The 13667-nt window shown below is 33.8% G+C and overlaps 1 protein-coding gene across 1 annotated transcript; it reads left to right on the top strand.

The window, feature by feature from the left end:
* The first annotated feature begins 1913 nt into the window (after positions 1-1913).
* On the top strand, positions 1914-7891 carry MED27 (mediator complex subunit 27). The gene is made up of 7 exons (XM_067275636.1): positions 1914-2125; positions 2198-2342; positions 3823-3953; positions 4027-4120; positions 4203-4310; positions 4391-4432; positions 7597-7891. The coding sequence occupies exons 1-7, from the start codon at positions 1914-1916 to the stop codon at positions 7807-7809; spliced, it is 945 nt and encodes a 314-aa protein (XP_067131737.1). The 3' UTR covers positions 7810-7891.
* Positions 7892-13667: the final 5776 nt, after the last annotated feature.

Here is a 13667-nt window from a genome sequence, read left to right as displayed (position 1 = left end):
AAATAAAAGAAATTCGTATTCATTCCAGAATGGTTTATGTTATAATAAATAAAATATCTTGCTTACGCTATTTTTTTCTTTGATAATATAAAAATTGAATATTTCTTCTTTTTTTGTGTGTGTGTTTATTTATTTAAAATATAAATTTCATCATTTAATTATAAGCATAACTTTTCTAATCTCCTCCATAGATGGCAGCACGGGCTATGTCATTGGCTCGCTTATAAAACATTTCACACGCTATTTTTTAAATCCTATTACTAAAACGTAATACAATTAAATTAACATATTTACATAAAGACTAATTTAATTAATTTGTGGCTAATTTATTTTCATGATATTAAAAGAAAAAAAATTTTTTTAATCGATACAGTGTGCATTTTTGTAAAAGTTTAAGACTACTCGTTTTAATTACAATAAATAATTAACATTTTATCGTTATTTGTCAAAAATTGTTAACATAAACGGATAATAATGCAAATGCTCAATATTATTATTACATCATTTAAATTTCACGGCAGAAAACAAGAGTAGGAACAGGTAGGAGATATTTGTCACGTCTATAATTCCTACTACAGTCAGAAAAGTTAATTATTTTTCTGACTTGGGCTTAGGAGGAGGAAATAATTGATATCCACTTTGAAAAAACTTATAAAACGATAATTCGTGAATTTCCGGACGTCTGCAACCACGTGGCCAGCATTTCCAAGGTACCGCCGATTCCTTCTTCTCTTTTTCCATCGTCGTGGATTTTCCAGCCTTTTCCATTTTTCTTATATCTACAGAAACGTCACATTCAAATTAAATTTCATACATTTATAACACGTTATTAAATTGGACCTACTTACAAATTTGAAATAATCTTTCAGCGGTCGTTAACTTCACTCTTACATTTAAATACACCGCCACATCACTGTTGCCAAGTCCCAACCAGCAGTTCCCCCTAGAATGAAAATAATTCCTCCTAATAATCCCCTAAAATTTTTCTTTCACCTAAATTTTTCCCCTAAATTTAAATGAAAATTTAAGTGCATTTTAAGATTAATTGTGTTATTATTCAATCATATTTTATACAATGAAATTAGTCGTTGTAATACGTCACGTATTCATACGTCATAAACGAAAAAAATTACAACGGTACCTCATATGAATGCCAAATTCGGAAAAAATTCGAAAGCTGTAAATAAAAACTGATCCACATAAATAAGATATTTAATTAATAAAATATTATTTATTTTGTTATATTTCTTATTCAATATTCAATCAGTTTACGTAATAAGCAATAAAAGTTTTTCAGCAAAAAAGGGCCCCGTTCCTCAACCACCCGGCCGCTCCATTGTGGTCCTGGCCGAAACCATAATGGACTTGCTAAAAGAGACCATCTTAGTGTCCACGGGGCGAAAGGAGTTTAAAAAAAATAATAACGAGTGAGGCTTAAGTTTAAAATCTGAGCTTTCTGGATCCAGTACAGTAGTTCTTTTCTCTAAGAGCATCTGCCATGAAGGATGAATTAAAGGAAGAAAATACAGCTTTTTCGGCCATTTTTACACTATTCGATTACTTATTCGACAACTCCTTTATAGAAAAACCTGAAAATTTGCACATTATTCAATAAAACAAGTATCTTTCGGACGAGATATTCAAAATTAATATAAGAATTTGAGGGGACGGAGAAATGGACCCCCGAAAATCGGCAACGTCAGCAATTGATCCCTGAATGGGTTCGAAGTCGCTAACGTTACGTCGATATAGATTATATATATACAAGCATTAAAAGATTATAAATTATATATTAAAATATTTATTAACTATATGTAACTGAAATTTTTATTCTTTTCAAGACACAAATATCATTAATCATTTTTCTTTTTTTCCAGGAAAAGATTTAAGTGATGAACGTTTTTCGCCGCGAGATGGCGTTTTGGCAGACTAAAATGGCCGAGGTTCCGAATATGGAAGCGCTTAATTCTGGATTAAAAGCGGTGAAAGCTCTAAGGAATACGACTAGAGAAGTATTCAAATTGTTAGCTGATGGCATGAAGGCTTGCCAGGGCGACGAAGGGAAGGAAAAGCAATTCCTTTCTCAATTACAAACCTCTTTGGCTAACGTCATTTCTCGTCTCAGGTATGGCTGACATCACGCGTCTTTTCGCGGAATTTTTTCATATGGTAAATAATCGGTTTTGGTATATTTTAGGGATCTGGAAACTGCCTGCACGTTGTTGGGAAATCCGACGACACCATTAACGCTTGGTAACTCTGGATTATTAAGTCAAGATCCTACTTACGATAAATCTCCTTTATATACCGATATGATCAAAGTTTATCGATGGTGCGATAAGGTGAGAAATTCTGGGCCGTGTACACTTTCTGAGACGATCACTATAATTTACATTTCCCAACTTGTACGGACAAAAATGTCAATGGATCCGTACCTGTACATGCAAATCTTCGTGAGATATTTGCTTCCAAACGTCAGTTTTTACATCAAATTGGTATCGGATCTGTTCTTCATGCTCCACGTCAATCGAGGCTATCGCTTGCGCCTCGTCACTCACGTGGGGGTGAGCTCCGACACTCCTAAAACTGTATAACGTCGAGTACTTCCGAACGGTCGGGTGGGCAACTCGAAGCTGTTGTGGTTTCGTGGGCTAAATAGTTAAAGGCAATATAGTTAAAGGCAATATAGGAACGACGCCACTCCCGATCGTGCACCACCGAAAGTAGGCCGACGTCGGGCCGTATCTCCCAAAGGGTGGCGTGTAGAGATGTGGTTCCTTTAACTTTTTTGCTTCTATGGATATGGTGTGTGGCTCCGACGAGGTCTCGACCGTCTCGTTCGGAGCCACGATCGTACCCAAATTTCTCGGTTGCGTTAAAAAGTAGATTATAAGTTTCTGTCATCAGATACCTACCTTAATACAAATGGACCGAGTTAGGATGGGGAACTTGATTTGTTCGTATCGTACGGACGTATGTCCTCTCGGTCTTAGTCTGCTTTGTAGCATAATGGGGAAATTTTTACTTTGTTTGTGTGTATATCTGCCCACTCAAATAGCAGCTATTCAAAAATTATTATAAGTAAAGATGATGTATTTTAAGTGTGTACTATACCACTACAACACCATATTTGAAATGGAAAACATGACTATTTACAATGTGCTTTGATGTTAATATTTCTGTTTACCTTCATTAAGAGAACATACGTTATGTTTAAAATATTCCGTGACAATAACGGTTAAAATTTTAAATGCAATACCGGTTATATAACCAGGTACGCTGGTTTATTGTTGGAAGGCTGTTTCCTAAGAAGTAAAACTTTTTTTTTTTTAAATGTGGTGCCATAAGTGATTGTATTGTGTACTGGAAACAAATTGTACCATCTCTAGTTATAAAAGTATTGTTTTTAATCTGCACATCATGACATAACACTATGATACATATACTGCTTTATTTAAATATAGGTTATTGTTGTCCATAAAACAATGGTCCAAATGTAAAACTATATGCAAACAAATTTTCTTTATAAAGTAAAATAATTAATTTATTTGTGTAATTTAATCAAAAGTTAAATGTTATTTAGATGGATATTATTACTTTATTCTTCACTGAGAACAAACATAAAATAATTTCTGATATTAATCATTAATTAAATTATGGAGCTAATACTGTCGAATTTTAATTAATAACAAAACTTTAATAATAAAAATGATATATATATTATATGCACTTTATTTATTTATAGTAGTTATGAGAAATATACATTATGAAAAATGTACTATAGTAAATAATAATTTTAAATTTCTAATATTTTATTGATAGGTTCATGAACACGCCAGTCACGCCTCGGCAATTCTCAATCAAAATTCACTGAAAAGATCAAATATAAACCCCCTTTTAGCAACTAAGAGATTCCGAAGACCTCAGCACAATGGTCACAACGTTTCTCCCCAGTGAGTATTATAGTAATTTTAAAATTTATGAAAATATTACTCAGTTTAATCAAAACATTCCTTGTCATCACAGAAATGTGGATGCTTTTACATCAGGTCTCCACAGACTCTTTCCTGACATGTCTATTGAGGTTATGAGACCATGTGGAAGTTCAGCTATGCTGAAAGTATGTATCTGCTCCAAAATTATTTTAAATCTTTATAATTCTTTTACTTCTTTTATACATAAATTGTATTTTATTATTAAAGATTACATTGGCCAGAACTTTAAAAGCTCTTGTAATATTACGAGGTTTGATAATTGAATGGGTAGTCATAAAAGGATATAATGAGGATTTCTATACTGATGACGATAAAGTAAGGATTTCATTCAATAAACTCAAAAAATAATGCATACTTTATTTCATGTGCACTAATTAAAATTGTTTATTTTCCAGTTGGATGTTTGGTCTGATTCTAGATATAAAGTTTTTCAGAAGGTAAGATTAAATGATGTATTTTATTTTTATTTTAAAAATCAACAGATAATTTAATAATTTTAATGTGATATAAATATCAAGTTAAAAAAATCTAAATATTGTTGTGTGAGAACTTTAAATTTTAATTAAATTATCTAAGTCAGATAGCATTCTACAGTCATGTTGTAGAATGTTATGACTAAGGAGTTGCAATTAGTTGGAGTCCAGATGCAAAAAGAAATATGTCCATTTAAAAAAAAAATGAAGTATAAAGAACTTATTATGATCAAAAAGGAAATGGCATTTAGATCATTAAATTAGAATGTACTAAAATAGCAACAGATCTCATATTTGTCTATGAAATATGATGGCTTCATGGAAATAGTAACATGTCCAGAGTATAGATTTAGGTAAAATCTAAGCAAAGTGTCAATTTTTTTCTTAATTGATATACAGTCAAACCTCAGTTTATGAACTTAATTCATTCTTAAAGGTTTTTCTCAAACTGAAACAAATTTTCCCATAAGAAACAATGTAAAATGGATTACTCTAAGTCCCAAAACAAAACCTTTTTTTATTTTATATTTTAGCTGTATTTCATTCATAAAATTGTCTACAAAAGCAATACATAATAGATAGTATTATATATAATATATTATCATCTATATATCCATTATATATATACTAGCAGGTAGGCCCGGCGTTGCTTGGGCAAAAGTGACGATAGCAAAGATTAAGATTATTACGTTATAGTCACAAGAAAAAGAGTAATTTCATCAACAAACTAAATATTTCTAAAGAAAGGTCGAATTTGAAAATTGAATGTTCTAATATTGTTCGATTTTCACGACGTGTTCTGATTATATCGTTCGATTTTTATCGAATGTTCTAAAGAAGAAAAGTTGAGAAAAATCAAACTAATCTGTTTAAATTTGAAAATCGAATATATTCTAACATATTACTCTTTTTTCTTTTTTTCCTCCAGCGCCCGTAAATCTTGCACGTCGCTTTCTCTTGTTCTCCATTGTTGTTTAACACTTCCATTGTTAATTAACACTTTGGTACCCTGTGTACCGAATTTCAACTTTCAACTCCTAACCGTTTTAGAGAAAATTAAGATTATTATGTTATAGTCAACCTTACCCTTTTTCACAGAATGCAAGAATTGGGACCCTTGTTTCCAGACTAATTAGAGAATTTTTAGATGGATCTAAAAATATGTTCGATTTCCCACAAAAACGAAAAAACTGCATCTGCGTCTTGCACATCGCTTTCTCTTAACACTTCCATTCTTGATATTTCCATTGTTGACACTTCCATTGTTGATGAAAGTGTTAAGCCTTAATCCTGTCCCTCTCCCCCGTGGGGAGGAATTTCGGAAAATCCCTTCTCAGTGTGCGTCCTCGTGACGTACCTGTGTACCAAATTTCAACTTTCAACTCCTAACCGTTTGGGCTCTGCACTGATTATTATTATTATCAACTCGTCTCGATTATATATATAGATATAATATATACAGTAGAGCAGTGGTTCCCAACCGGTGTTCCGCGGAACACTGGTGTTCCTGGTGTTCCGTAAGCATCTCCCAAGTGTTCCACAGATTTAGTCGCAAATCGGAAAGTGTACAATCGTATTCGAGCCGCCGAATATCAAAAAATTAAAATCATAAAATTTTCATAAACTTTAATATATATGTACGACTCGTACTTATGGAGTGTACTACTGTTTCGAATAAGATAAAGGCAATGATGAAAACTGAATGAAATATGTAAAAAACATCAGGCACAAGTTTCCCATTAAAGTTATTTAGGTATATTTTTTCCTGTCTTAGAATTGGCGTTAATAATACAAGTAGAGATTTTGAATTATAACTGCTCAATTCTATTAAAATAACTGATGACAAGCTTATGTATTTCATATTAACTTAAGTAAGTGTTCCGCTAAAGAAAATTGCTCACAAAAGTGTTCTGCATCCTAGAAAAGGTTGGGAACCACTGCAGTAGAGCATCGATTATCCGACTTAATTGGGGACGGGTTGGTCGGATAACTGAAAAGTCGAATAACCAAAAAGTATGAAAAAATACATTATTAGTATAGTGTATTAGGCCTGGTTTAAATACTAGCCTCTCTTTCATGGTCGAGCCAGTGCTGCCAGCTAAAACATGCAAAAATTCAACAAAAATAATATTAAAGTAGCAAGACATAACCAAATATTGTAGCGCCACATCACTAGCGGACATTTGAATTTGCTGACTAGAATGCGGTCGGTTAACCGATAAGTTGGTTAATTGGGGGTCGGATAATCGATGCTCTACTGTATATATATATATTAAAAGTAAAATGTTTTGTCATCCAACTGAGACTGAAACCATCACTTTACAAAAAAGTGCTGTAAATAGAGACTTGACTCTACTGCATACAATGTAATAAATCAATTAATGAATATTTTATTTAAGTACCAAAAAATGGTAGTAGTAGCTTACTTGCATGCATGTTGAAATATAATTTGAATAACTATGTCGTTGACGGTTTGTGTCACGTGTAATGACACAAGACTATCTCTGCTCCACTAACTTCTAAATCGGTAGTCCTGTCGATTGGTCGGACCGCCGACTTTAACGTAGGAAGTATAGGAAGTCGACCGTGGCCGGCTCTGCCGAGCAGCTTGCTCGGAAACCGAGTTATCATATGGCAACCAGGTCAAATAAGGCATTCGGAATTTGTTCTTAAAAACCGAATTGTTCGTAACCCAAGGTTTGACTGTATTACATTTTTTCATCTGGGATACTTGTTTGGAAACTATTTCAGTATATTCAAGCCACCATTCAGTGCAAGGTAAACTGAGAAAGTTTGTAGCAATTTAAAAGGTATAAAATGCAGTTTTGTAAAAAAAAATAATAATAAAGTAGATAAACAATAGATTTTTAAATAGATATTCCTTTAGTTTGTTCTATTTATATACAGACTTCCTTAAAATTGGGACAGTTTGTATTCTTTGAATACAAAATGTCCTAGTTTTTAAGGAATATAATATTACAAAATTTTTATGCCAATCTAAAATTGAATCAATACATTTTATAAAATTGTTGCATGCAAGAGATTGCTTGAACAAGTTTGTTTGGAGAAAATCATATTTATTATAATCAAAATTCTTGATACAGTTATACAGTATTTTCTTTTCGTAGGTGACAGATCACGCCAACGCAGCTATGTTGCACTTTTATTCACCATTGTTACCCGATCTAGCAGTGAAATCATTTGTTACTTGGTTGCATAGTTATTCTTCCCTTTTCACTGCTCCTTGTCGCCGATGTGGCAATCGTCTTCACAATAATATGCCACCCACGTGGAGAGACGTTCGAAATTTGGATGTGTATCACGATGCTTGTAGACCATAGAATTTTCATTATATCAGTTTGTACATATAAATATTAAATAAATATTTGTTCTTTTGTTTACATTTAACAAATACAAAGGTTATTTCTTTCAGTTTGTATTCATTTAAATTATATTTGCACAAATTTAGTGATGATATGATGCTAAAATTGTCATATCAAATCAGTGTTAACAACAGCAACTTATTTTCCAAAATTATTAATGTTGGATTTGAATAATTTCTTGTACAGTACATAATAAGATTGAAAAGAAAATTTACAAAAGTAAAATTCAAAATTTTCCCCCAAACGGCGTTAGATAAACGACCGACACGGCCTTATTGCTAACAGGAAAAGTATGATGTACAGGGGCAAGACCACCACTAAAAGAATTGAGAACGTTGTGACTAAACGTTGCAGCTCGGCATTTGATGTCAAAATAGTAATGATTTTTACAATTAGTTTGGATTATTTGGTGTTAACGCAATACGTGATAAATCTGCTGAGGGAAGACTTTTATGGGAAGCTGGACCCTATTTAGGTGTTACAAACGTGAAGATAAATCGGAAAACTGCTCATGGCTGGTCCGTCCGCCATGAATTATATTTAGTTTATGATTTTGTTAAATTTATTGCCAATATATGGCGCTACGTGTAAATCAGAAAATTAAATGTAGCTAGAAATTACAGTCAAACCTGTTTTTATGCGGGGGATAGGGACCGCATTAAAAAAAAATCTCACGAAACGTCACGAATGGCTGTAAATAATAGTTTTCGCGACACAATTAAAAAATATTTTTTTATGCGGTCAACAGGGACCGCATAAAAAAAGTCTCACATAGAAAATAACTCAAAACCGTACGAAATAGAATTTATTGACAACAGATGTCAGCACTTGACTGCATCGTCTGGTCTATCGTCTGTTTTACATATTTTTGTTCAGGCGGTGTTTTGTTGACTTAAAAAGTAAATTATTTCATTTTTCGCATATTCATGCAATAATATTACTATAATAAGTGCATTTATGCTATAATAAGTTTATTTAGCTATAATAAGTCAACGTAAGACATGACGAATCGCACGAGACTAGTCGCCAACTATACCGCACAAATTAAAAATTCGCATTAAAAAAAATCGCACAAATAAAAATCGCACATAAAAAGAGCGCATAAAAACAAGTTTGACTGTAATTGATTTACAGAAATTCAATAGATATTTTGGAATGTAATATACGGCATGATCTAAGTTAAAAGTATTTAAGCGTAACTACCGAGTTTCGTAGCAATTGGTCGAACGGCCTAGGATTGTGTAGCGATACAAACAAACAAACATTCTCATATATATATATTATGTAAGATTTGCCGACTAAAAAGGGGGTACAGGGGTACAATCAATCTGGCGTCAGGATGAGTCCAAGGGAAACCACGTATGTGGGCTGTGGCGAAGGAGGCAAATGAAAAACAAGTGTTTTACAATTTAAAACCGTTTATTTGGGAACATCCATAGCTTACATCAGGTCTATAGTTCTACATCCTCGGTCCTTCTTCTGTAGAGGCCCCGGGGCGAACGAGTTCAAGTCCTTGGGCGTTGTCGACAGGATGAAAATCGCTGCGGCGTTCTAGGCGACACAAATTTCCACACTAGCACACGGTGAGCTATCTCCGGGGTTAGAGGAGACTGTCAGAGAGAATCCCTTCGACCTTGAAGTCCCAATTTTTATACGTTTTCTCCCGTCATCCGTACTTTTGATTGGTTTCTCGTCCCCTTTCTCTTTCTCCAATTGGTCTCTCCCTTGTCTTCAGGTGCAAAACGAGACCATCTCGGGTGGCAGGAAAGGTCCGATTCGAGGTGTCCATCTGTTACCTCTTTATCGACTCTGCTCGGAGACTGTTTATAAAACAATAACACCTGCACTCATAATTCAGGCCGTTCGTTGTTTGTAAATTTTTTGACGTCTAGAAATTTTAACGATCGTTTTTCATTTATCAAAAATTTCCCTTTTTCGAGAAGGTTTATCCCGGTCAAAAATTTATAGATACTCGAGTCAAATATCTACCTGTTTATCAGCGCTCGTGCTAGAGTTTACCTTTCGGTTTGACATTGACAGATTGTTTAACACGTGTTCGAGCAGTTCAGAGTCTCCTTGTTTACATTTTTGTGTCGCGTTGTTTAGATTAAAGGGTTTTTTTTTTCTTTTTCTCTCTCTCTCGACACAATTTATCGCTATAATTTTTACTGCAAAAATTTTGCGATTTACTCGATTTCGAACCTCGTCTGGGAACTCACAATTACATGATTCTTTTATACTTATGAAGCAGTTTAAACAGCATCCGTGCTCTTCAATGAAAACATCTTTATAAAGTTTTAGCATTTTGCAAATATCCTTACATCTCTGTTGACAAAGTTGCACAGGTGTATTTCCAATGTACCAGAGCCCCTTTAGCTGCCACTCGAAAACATCGAGTGACGTTTCCACTTCCCAGGACGAGGACCAAGGGTTTGATTTTGGGAAGCGGTGTTGGTGTTATGTGACAGTGTAACGAAGCGTGATTTGTAAATGATTGGATGCGACGAACGAACTACATAACCGTTCAATTGTGAATGTTATTGTGAGGGGTGTTTGTAAGGATGTGTTGTAATCAAACCGTCGAAATCGTCCAACTTGCTTGATAATACTCCAAATTTTAAAGTATGGTAACGGGGCAGTTGTTACCGTGTGTTTTTAACAGTTTCTGCTGTCTGCAGTACCTCACTATCACGTCAGAGCACGTAGCCTTATAAACAAGCGAATCCCAATTTAGGATTTGTAATGGCAAGTGAGCTGAGCTATATAAACTTATATATATATAGTATCCGCTCTGGGGGACGCGGGATCAAATCCGGACGTGTTCCTTACTGAAATTAAACCAATTAGACTTGGTCTCCCCAACACAAAACTTGATTAAAACCTGTTGTTGTGTAGCATTATTTTCGATTTCTTGTGCATATCGTGTTGGCGTCATTCATATTTACAGTATAAATACAGTAGCGCAGTGTTTTACAATAGATTAACAAAACTATTTTGCTGTATTTTAGGAAAGCATGGACAAACTGAAGCAAAAATTATTTGATCAGACTAAACAGTTGGACTTACTTCATTAGTACAGTGCTAAGAAAGAACAACAATTGAAAAATAAAAAGCTTCATTGCAGCGAACTAGCAAAAACAGTTAGGAGAATAAAAAGAAAAGAAGCGCTAATATATGGAATAATAAAGTAAGTTTTAATAAGAATTCAGTTAAAGTACTGTACATTTGAATGGAATCCATCTTGCTGAGAATCAGTGGCGTGCCGTGACATTTGATGATAGGGAAGCTGTGTTTCTGTAAGAAGCCGACTTACAGGGGCAATCAATTAATTGCGCGTCAGGGCCCGTTCGTATTCGTTTGTTCGATAAACCAGTAAAAACCGTATACTTCTTTAAATGTATTTTTAATAGATTATCTGACGTATCTGTACTTAATAAATAAGAAAGTTCAATATAATTACCTCCGTTATTAGATTCAATAAATTCCCTATGCCCTCTAAATGCCAATTCTCGCTTTGAGAAAAAACATATAACATCTATTAATTTAGATATATCTATTAATCGTAATTATCTCCTTATAATTTTCAATATTTATTTTATATTGTCTACCAAAGTTAAATTCTATTCCGCTTTGATTTCCAAATTGCTTCAATTTTACGAAAGAATCGTCATTCGTCATAAATTTTATCGTCAAAATGTCGAAATTTTTTTGTCGACGTATTTATATTTAATTTAGGCATTGGTCTTTCTCTTTTAATAATGTTTTCTTTTCTCATTATACGGTCTTGAGACAAAACTTTTTTAAAATAAATTTTTGAATCACTAGCCACGATATAAGGGCTAAAATTAAAATTATAAAAAAAACTTACTTGGTAAAACAAAATGTGTTATGAATATACATGCCTAGTACAAAAAATTCTTCAATTGCATGAATATACTTTTAAAGAAACTTATAATTAAATATAACTTTGCGAAGAAACGTACATAAAAATAACAAAATATTCTTTACTTTTTAAATCTTAAAACAATCCACTTAGTGAAATAGCTCCCTACGAGTGGCTAACGAATAGAATCGGAGACGGTCCAGGTAGGTGTGTGCCTGCCAAATCCCGAGGGTGCCGATACCGGTCGATGTCAAATGCCTCTTTTGCCGCGTCACTAGTATATATCAAAGGACGCGACGGGGTTGTTGTAGATTTGAAACGTTTCTCACCATAGCTGTAAAAATCTAAATATTCAATATGTTAAACTTAACAGATTGTTCGTCGTTGTTTTCTGACTACAGGTATATCTCGACTTACGTCCCTCTCGAGTTACGTCGTTCCCGATTTTACGTCGTTTGTCAAAAAAGTATATGGAAAAATAAAAATCAAGTTTAAGTCATTTTATTCGACTTTAAATCCGTCCGCCACAAACATTGAAGTCGTAATATCACTAGAAAAGCGTTAAAAGCACATAAAATCATATTAAAATATGTATAATTACAGAAATGTTAATATAATCATCATAAATCCTAGAGAACGAAACATGAAAACATCTGTGTTCCTGTGCTGTCGTCTTATTTAGCGGTCTTTAAGTGCTCATTATTGGCGTTTCCTCCATTATTGGCGTTTAGTTACGACGTAAGTCGAAACTAGACGTCGTACCTACACAGGTAAATTCGACTTAGGTCGTTTTTCGACTTACGTCGCCTCTCCTGGAACCAATTACCGACGTAAGTCGAGGTATACCTGTAATTCGTTTTAGGACCAAGTGTTCACGGAAATTTCCAAAATTTACAACTTTTCGGTCAGTCTCATTGAACTGGAAAAATTTCTGTCTTTATTACATCTAATATTATGAAGAGATCAGACCCCACTGTTCTCGGCAAGAGATTGGTTCAGTTAAGCTTCTGTTTAAGTAAAATTTCGGCTCTTTCATAAGAGTTTTATTTATGTTTCTAATTCCCTAATCGTTTAATTATTTAAGTACTTCTTAAGTAGAAATAAGTCGAAACCGGTTACTTTGTACTCGAATATCTGTAGTCTTGGGAAAGAAGTAGAAAGAAATTTTTATGACAATGGATACATAAATCGTAAATTTAAGGAAAATAAATTCTAGAGCTTTATTTGTACCTTGTGCGTCTCATTCATTAAATTTGGTTGTAAATGATGCTGCCAAAGTAACAGTTAATTTTTTAACACTACTAGAATTGTACACGTTTTATCTGCATCCCCTTACAGATGGGACGCACTAAATCGTAATATCACCGGTTTAACATTGAAATCCGTAAGTAATATAAGATGGGAGAGCGGAATAAACGCGGAATAAATATATCAAATATTTTAATGGATTTTTTTTAAAACTCCTGTCAACTATACAGAACTATCATAAAAATGTGCCAGTAAATTCCTATCGGTTGGGTTAAGTTATAAATCTAGTCTAGGGTGGGCAACCTTTTTTATAACATGGGCCAGAATAAATTTTACGTTTTTTCCGCGGCCGTAGTAGTTAATTGACGCCTTCTTGTGACTCGTAATTTTTTTAGTCTGCAAATACGAAATAAATAAATAAAAAGTTAATTACTACATTTATTTCTCTTATCGTTTTCGAAAATTACAAAAATTGGAAAAATAACTATTAATTAGTTACTTTCCAATTTAATAATCTATTAAAGATCTCGCGGCCCGGATAAAAACTTTTTGCGAGCCGTAGATGGCCGGCCGTTGATCTAGTCTACTCGCGATTCACATAATGGGGCGAGGGCGGCCGAATATCTAGCAGGCAGGCGGCTAACAGCCCACAACCGGTCCGGGATATAAAATTGGAAGCTTTATG

The sequence above is a fragment of the Centruroides vittatus genome, unplaced genomic scaffold (assembly GCF_030686945.1).
Source record: "Centruroides vittatus isolate TY-2023 unplaced genomic scaffold, ASM3068694v2 contig_630, whole genome shotgun sequence".
Classification (NCBI taxonomy): domain Eukaryota; kingdom Metazoa; phylum Arthropoda; class Arachnida; order Scorpiones; family Buthidae; genus Centruroides; species Centruroides vittatus.
This window is presented reverse-complemented; position numbering and strand designations above follow the sequence as displayed.